We start from the raw sequence: 8881 nt of genomic DNA on the forward strand, positions 1-8881 counted from the left end.
AGTGCAACCCTGCGAACCCAGAAATTTCAGCGATTTCAGAAATCGCAAATCCTCCCAAATACACCCAAACTCAATTTTTAACCCAATTTGACCACATAATCACATCGACAATACAAAAAATACCATAAACAATTATCAAAACACTCTAAATACCACCAAACTCAGAATGCTAATATTTTTTTTCAAGAACACCAAAAGACAAAACTTAAAGCTTTAGGATTTAAACTTACCTACTAGAATTTGAATCCCCACTGAGTTCCCAAGCTTAACAGCTCCTACTCTGCAATAACAAGCCTCCAATTTCCTCAAAAGCCACTTCTAAACTTAGAAATCTCCATAAGTCTTCAAGGTTCTCTCTTGGAGCAAAGGAAGAATGAGACAGAGAGAGGGCAAGGGGAAGAGAACGTGAGAGTGAGGGCAGCTGGTGACTTAGCAAAGTCTTTATCTGAAAAAGAAGAAGCAAAAGACCCATTTACCCCTGCCTTAAACAACCTTCACAACTAACCCCAAGAGTGTTTTAGTCATTTGACACCACAATCCCGCTACACCTCAAATTTCACTTAAGATTCCCAATTAAATCCACTTATCCTCCAAATACAAGTATTTCTCCCTCGTTATACATACCCCAAAAATCTCCAGTAATTCATCAAATTACCAAAATATCCCTAGACTCCCCTAGCCATGTATAATTCCCCTTTGTGACTTTTCTACCAAATTGCTCACTAAGATCGCCTCATGTCGAATATCTCTATATCCACATGATAATGTGGTCCTACTCATAAAACATATATAATTACAGATATATTATCAGTAGATCAAAATTGTGAAAATGTCATTTTTAACAGAAACGGGCCTTTAAGCACATTTAATACACTTAAGCATGCATGAGCAGTCATATCATAATATAACTCATAAAATTCACATGTATAATCACAATTAAAGTATATTAACACATAAACATCAAATTATATCTTCCTGACATAGTAATCAAGGCCCTGAGCCTTATTAGCAAATTTGAGACGTTACAAAAACTATGAGGATCACCTAAGAAAAAGAATGAGAAGGTTAAAGGGCTTTACCTCTAAGTTGTGATCTGAATTCTATGCCAAAACCACACCCCCAACAGTTGACAATTATTTCTTGAGCTCAATTTTCTCCCAAATTCTCCAACCTTAGCTTGTAATTCCCCTAGCTTCAAAACCCATTGTAACAACCTGGTTACTCCAAGACCGTTACTGTGAGCTTTGAACCGTGCTTAACTCGCTAATCGAGTCATTTGGTTATAAACGTGCATCTAGGTGTTATTAATAGGCTAAGGTAAAAAAATCGATCAAAAGGAAAGGATATATTTTGTTTAAAACATAAAACTGTACATGGGCCCATAAAAACGTTTACAAGTTATTTACAATTCAAAATGGTCATTACAGTGTAAAAATTACAACCCGCCGACCTAAGCTACAAAAATAGAGTTAACCCCTAGTTTCTCTAAGAAACTCCTTGGCCGTGGTGGTCAAGCGGCCGCATATGTACACATCGCCACCTAAGCTCCCCACTCAAGGCTGGGTGAGCTTTACTTACCCTTTACCTGCACCTCATAGCACCCGTGAGCCAAGGCTCAGTAAGAAAACTCAAAACTGCATGTATATAATATCAAATGATGATCATGATAATCATATAGAGCTTATAACCCTAAACAGATGAGTGAATATCACTTCAAGATTCTAGTAACCATGCTAAGGCTTGCAGCCCTAGTCAAATAATATCGAGATTCTGATAATCATACTGAGGCGTGTAGCCCTAATCAGATAATATCGAGATTCTGATAATCATGCTGGGGCGTGTAGCCCTAATCAGTTTGGGCTCCGCACCCTTCTGGCCCTGGCTCTAAGTAACTAGCCATTAGCCTAGACAAGCGCTTTTGGTTTTCATTGAACTTGATCTCGGTCAAGCATTAATGCTCATGATGAATCATTCAATGCTTATGTTGATTAGATCTAATATTTTCGGTTTGCGTTAAACACGCTAATACCGTTCTTTACTCATAAGTCAATACCATACGACCAGTACTTAGTACTACTGCCAAACTTGACTAATGAGTCACAGCTTCACAGTCAATATTGACACCATTGCCAATTCCTGACTCATAGGTCAGTGCCATACACAAGTAAGCAAGATTTGCTAAGCATTTGGTATGTAATTAATGTCCACATATACATCACTCAACATGCCTCATGAATAACCATGCATGTCACATATGGGGTGCAGTTTTCTTACCTCTGGTTTGAGCAAGAAATAATAAAAGAATGACCATCGAGAATGATCAATCCTTTGATCCCTTAGCGGTCACCTAGTCATAACCAAATATAACTTCCGTCAATGAAAATTAGCAATGAAAGGTTCATGACCTAAACCTCACTCCCGGGACCTCGAATCATACCCAAACGGTTAGTAGATTCGATCCCGAGCCTTAGGAATTGAAACCCCAAGCCAAAAACCCTCAAAAGTGCCTAAAATAGAAATCGGGAAAAGTGGGTAGCGCTGCCCCCCTAGTGCCCCAGCGCTACAAGCAGAGTTGAATGGCCCCTGGCTAGCGCTATGGGTAGCGCTACAACCAGGGTTTTCAGCCCTGGTTTTTCCCTCCTTCAACTTCTTCATTTCCAGCCTTCATGAATTGATTCTAAACTTCACCCAAACTCACAAAAGAACCCCAAAAACAAGTCCTAGGCATCAAAACCTAGCCAGTCTTTGCCAAAAACCTCATTGAATCCCCAACTATCCACTTCAAAATCTCAGCTGAAAACTAATAGAAAAACAGAGCAAAACCAAAGTTTTAATGGTTAAAAAACTTACCTCAAGCTCAGTATAGAACCCTCTTCAATGGTGGAACATAACTCTAAGCCCTCAAGACTCACTTCTCTAGCTTGGTTCCTCAAATGGAGCTCAAAAATCCAAAGAAAGAAAAAGGAAAAATGGTGCTCGGGAGAAGAAGAAAACGTACTCTATTTTTGCAAGTTTCTACAACCTTCAATGGTTATATCTATCCTTAGGTAAAAAGACCATATTGCCCCTAGACTTAAATAAAACCCTTAACAACCACCAAGGGCAAAATCGTCATTTCCTGCCTATCTCGTTAATCATAATTAACACCCTCCAATTCTCGTTATTCTCAATATTCTCAAGTACTAATAAATCATATCCCATTACCCTTTAATTCCTGGTAATGATCAAATCACCAAATTACCAAGAGACTCACCCCGAGCCCTGAAATCAACCTCGTTATGACCAAACCGCTAACTTGCACTCAAAGATCGTCTCATGCCGAATGACTTGAACAAATCCACATTATAATGTGGCCTCATCAATAGTTCACCAACATGCATGAAAATACACAATTTTGCCATCAACATGCCAAATTACCAAAATGCCCCTATCATGAAATGTGGACCCACATGCATGCATTTAACATCATCTAACAATATAATTCACATAAACATGCATATAATTATTTAATGACATAATAAATCAATTATGACCCTCCCGGCCTACTAATCCGATCACTAAACCTCATTAGGGATTTTGGGGCATTACACCCATGAAGAAAGGAAACCAAATGAGTAAGAGGAGCAAACTAACATGAAGGTGAGATGAGCTTCAACTTAGTTCAATTTTGTCTATTTTCATGGTAAAAGACCATTTTACGCCTCACTTTGACAAATCTTTAAACCACTCTCAAGGACGTTTTTGGTCATTTGGCATTAAATTCCCACTAACCCACAAAATTCACCTAAAATTCCCAATTAAATTCATCAACCTTCCAAACACTAATATTTCCCTCAATAATGTTATAATAATTCCCAACATACACAAAATTAACAAAATACCCCTTGGCTCACCCCGAGCATGGTATAAATCTCCGTTGCGACATTTCTGCCAAATCGCTCTAAAGGGTCAACTCAAGTCGAATATCACAAATATATCCACATAATAAAATAGTCTCAATCATGTCAAAATTACAAAAATGCAATTTTTAACGAAAATGGGCCCACAAACATATTAATTCACATAAACATGCATAACTAGTCATATCACAATGTAACTCATATAATTTACATAATCACACATATATTCAATTAAATTCACATATAAATCCAATTATGCCCTTCTGCACGCTAATCAAGGCACTAAGCCTTACTGTCGCAAAGATATTGGACACTAGTGATGCCTCTTAGCATTTCTAATTTTTTTTTTGTTAATTTCGCAACAAATTACTCAATTTATAATAAAGATATCTTTAAAATGATTTTTTAATCTCAAGAATATTTTGAAAGGAAGAAAACTTCAATAAAAATGTTTTACCATAATAATAAATATAGAGCAAAAAAAATACTTTTTAAAATTAAAAGATAGCAAACCGCGTTCATCTATCTATCGTATAAAAACAAACCCTAACTCTTTCTTCATTTGAAACAATCGCTCGTTTCTCAGCCCCTGACGTCGACCCTCACTCTGTCGCGCATCTCCCCGACCCTCACTCAATCTCAGACTCAGTTTCCTTTCTCACTAGTCGGCGGCGCAGCCTCCTCCCTTCGATTGTTAGCGGCGCGGGCGAACGAAGCTTCTCCTCTTCCTCTCTCGTCGGCGCGGGCGCAGAGTCTTCTCCCCCTCACTATCGTAGGCGGCGCAGCATCTATTTCCTCTTCCTCTCTTTCGTCGGCGCCTGACTGCCTCCTTCACCCACGGCCACGGCCGGTCACTTAGAGAAGAAGGTACTGTGATATTTTTATTTTTAGTTTGCATAATAGACTTAGTAACTTACAAGCCTAACACACGTTGCGTAGGTTTAGGTTTCAAATTGAATATATGTGATTTTCTTAAATTTTCTATATATAGTATACTTTTTATTCATACTTTTGTTTTTCCCCTTTTTATCAGAATATCGAAGCTGCAATTTGTGGATTGGACCTCTTGAGGGTATTCAATTTTTTGAGGTGATTTTGAGACGTTTCAGTGGATACTTTTGAGGGTTTTGCATCAAGTTTGAAGCGTGAGGTACCCGAACCCGCACAAAACCGTTTGTGCCAAAGTTGTAATCATACTCCATCAAAAATAAGAATTAGCTCTTCCCTTTCCCTTGCCGCCTTCATCACAACTAATCAACACTACACAGGTATTTTCCCTTTCTTTATCTATAAATATATATATATATATATATCCCTATACAGACACACATACATATAGTATTTGATATTAAAAAATTAGGTTTTGGCAAGATATTGATACAGTCGTATGTGGAAATTTTTTAAATAGGGTTTTATGGAATTAGTAATTGTAAATAATGATAATCTGTTACTGTTGCCTGTGTTGGTTCTGAGATGTTGAATAAGATTATTTTGGTTTGAGCCCTTCGTTGTTGACTTGTTGGGGTTTAAGTATTTCATACTTACTAACAAGAAAAACCCTCTTTCAGAGAGGGAAAGATGGTTTTGCCAGAAGATGAAATTACAAGGCTTTTCAGGGTTAGAAAAACAGTGATGCAAATGCTCAAGGATCGTAATTATTTAGTTGGAGATTTTGAGATTAACATGACCAGAGAACAATTCAGAAACAAGTATGGTGAGAGCATGAAAAGGGAAGACCTAACCATCAGTAAAGCTAAGAGGAACGATAGCTCTGATCAGGTATTTTTGCATATTTGCTGATGGTATTCAAATGTTCATTGGATGATTCTGTGTATAAGTTTTGCTGTAGCCTATAGCAGACTGTCAACGCTAGCATATCCTGGATTTTATAATACCAACAATCTGTGTTCTTGTGTACTAGATTTATGTGTTTTTCCCAGAGGAACCGAAGGTGGGTGTCAAGACAATGAAGAGTTACACCAACCGGATGAAGTCAGAAAATGTTGTCAGAGCAATGTTGGTTGTTCAACAGAATTTGACTCCCTTCGCTCGCACTTGTATAAGTGAGATATCTTCCAAGTTCCACTTGGAGGTTTTTCAGGTGAATGTTGTTATTAAATAAAGCGCGTGATCTCAATTTCAATAACCTGCTTAAATTGCTTGTCTTTGAAGCTCTTTTCTAAAATGAAATGTAGTTTTCTTTATGGTTCTTAGATTAGAGTGGGGAGATTATCTGGTATAATACATACATTAGGTTGTTTATGTAGTTAGTGCAGTTTGACTATTGAACTGAACCTCGTCAAGTAATTTTTATTTCACACATACATGGACTGATGCATTAGATTTGAGGTGTTTTCTAATAAGATGATTTTCTTTTGCACTTTGAAATTCTTGTAATCTAAGTTTACTATGCTATTTGACATGGAGCTATGGCAGCATTACATTCGTTTTCTATTTGCAGTAAATCTTCATCTTGAACTTGTCTTTATCTTTTTTTACCATGTCCTACCCTGATAGTAGTACAATTCTAGTTACTTTGTGGACATTAGATAAACTTACTACTGCTTTCTTAACTCTTTGATTCAGGAAGCTGAATTACTAATCAACATCAAAGAGCATGTTCTTGTTCCTGAGCATCAAGTCCTCACAAATGAGGAAAAGAAGACTTTGTTGGAGCGGTATACAGTGAAAGAAACTCAGGTTAGTACTGAAGAAAGTTATATTACTTTGTAAGTATATCCTAATGTGTTTGAACATAGTGGACATTAGTTTTGTCAGCTATATTTATGGTGTTGACATATGGTTGATCCCAATACTTTTTTGGTGCACTGTACACGCTATATGGGATCACTGAAAGTGAGAACTTAGATAAAGAAGCATTAAGTGCTAAGCCTATGTTTGGTAGAAGACAAAAGGGAGAGGAAATTGTTTGGTTGGAAAGAAAAGATGGTGGAAGAGAAAAATGGATGTAAAAAAATTAGTGGGTCCCATTAATATTTCTCCTTCCAAAATTAGAGAAAAACTTTTAAATATACATTTAAATTCAAATTACTTATTTATCATTGTTTTTAATTCAAAAGAATATATATAAAATTGTAATTTTACTTTCATACTTATTTTCTTTCCTTCATCTACCAAAACAACTTAGGAGAAATATATTTTCTTTTCTATCATTTCTATTGTCTATCCCTTGTTACTTTACTTTCCTTTCAACCCAACATAGAAAGTGAAAAACATGCATGGAGAGAGGAAAGGATTCAAAGATTTGTGAGAGAGTCATCAAACTTCTTCAAAATTATTCTCATTATTTGTGAGCTGATAATTGGTCAGCTTCCAGGGATACATTTGAGGTATATAGATCCATGTTTTAGGTATATGCTCATCAAGTACTTATGTCATTGCTACTTAACCAAGTGACTAGTTCTCAAGTTGCACTGTTGCAATTAAGCCTAGCATTGCAATTCACACACACACGAGCGTGATATACTAGAAACTTTTTCAAGGTGTAATGCTGAGTAGAAAATCTTGAAAAATGTACACCTTGAAAAATGTCATGATATGTATGCAGTGTTTTACAAAGCGAATCTAAAGTTGCAATTTGTGTAGTAGTGTTCTTCTCTTTTATAGTTTTGGTACATATCTCATCCTGCATTTATTATTAGGCTTAATGGATATTCTTCTATATTGGTTCCCCCTCACTGTTTTGGGTTGTGTTCAGCTTCCTCGCATTCAAGTTACTGATCCTGTGGCAAGATACTATGGACTGAAGCGTGGACAAGTTGTGAAGATAATCCGGCCGAGTGAGACAGCAGGGCGATATATTACCTACCGATACGTTGTGTAGTAACAAGGCCGAGAGAACTGAAGGGCAATGCCACTCCTTGTTTGTTGTACTCAGTGTTTGAGAACCTAATTTAAAAATTGGCATTTGAGCCTAAATTAAGGTTGAGTGAAGTGTCTTGATCCCATTTTTAGGCCAATTTAAAGAAACAGAGAGTCTTAGCTACAACTCATTTTTGGCCTCATCATCGTCCAACTCTAGGCATGGATTAATAGAAGCTAGAAATACTAAAAATTTCTCATGTGTTGTAAACAGAAATAATCAGTCATACTTAACTTACTCAATTGGGATGGAGGCCCCTTTCTTCATTTTTTTCTTCTTCTAATAAGTATTGAAGCTAAAAAATATCAAGATAGTCTTGGTTTAAATAACGGCAGTGAAGCCCCTTCAAATGTGATCAGCTGCCAAAAGAAACTTTCCAACTTCCTCGTTCCTTGAAAGGGAGATATAATTTAACTTTTAAGGGATTTACAGAGAAAATTAAATGTTAGACCAAGAAAGTGCAAATACAAATTTAGTAAAAAAATAAGGATATTTCGGTGAAAATTATTAAGAAGATTGAAAGGTTGTACTTAAGTTATTAAGTAGATTTTTTTGGTGACAATAGTCAATGAGTGAGCTAAAAAGAACTTATTTAAATTTTTTGGTGGTAAAAATTAGCAAGAATTTAAAATATTGCACTTGAGTCAATGAAAAAATAAAAAAAATTATTTGAAATTTATTTTACAAATAAAAAAATTAAAAGTTATAATATGAAAATTATTTAATTTAAAAAAAAAAAGTTTTAATTCAATTTAAGTTGTATTATTTTTTAAAATTTAGTTTAATTAATATTGAATAATACTTTTGTATTAGAAATTTTAAAATCATTTTTTATTTTTAAAAAAAGATTCTATTTATATTGATGTTATGAATATATATTTTTAGATATTTATTAATTAATTGAAATTAAGATAAAATTTGTGTAAAATATGATTTTTGCTACAAAAACAGCTACTTAGTGACTTAAGTGATACATTTTAGACTACTTACTGTCTTTTGTCGCTAAAAAAACTACTTAATGACTTAAGTGTAATATTTTAGATAACTTATTGACTTTTGCCACAAAAAAAAACTACTTAGTGATTTAAGTGCAATATTT

At 35.4% G+C, this 8881-nt stretch overlaps 1 protein-coding gene across 1 annotated transcript; it reads left to right on the forward strand.

Moving 5' to 3' along the window:
* Window positions 1–4452: 4452 nt before the first annotated feature.
* On the forward strand, window positions 4453–8048 carry LOC133797070 (DNA-directed RNA polymerases II and IV subunit 5A-like). The gene is made up of 6 exons (XM_062234855.1): window positions 4453–4766; window positions 4933–5167; window positions 5468–5678; window positions 5821–6000; window positions 6486–6599; window positions 7618–8048. The coding sequence occupies exons 3-6, from the start codon at window positions 5478–5480 to the stop codon at window positions 7741–7743; spliced, it is 621 nt and encodes a 206-aa protein (XP_062090839.1). The 5' UTR covers window positions 4453–4766; window positions 4933–5167; window positions 5468–5477; the 3' UTR covers window positions 7744–8048.
* The last annotated feature ends 833 nt before the right edge of the window (window positions 8049–8881 follow it).

This window comes from Humulus lupulus, chromosome 8 (assembly GCF_963169125.1).
Source record: "Humulus lupulus chromosome 8, drHumLupu1.1, whole genome shotgun sequence".
Lineage (NCBI taxonomy): Eukaryota > Viridiplantae > Streptophyta > Magnoliopsida > Rosales > Cannabaceae > Humulus > Humulus lupulus.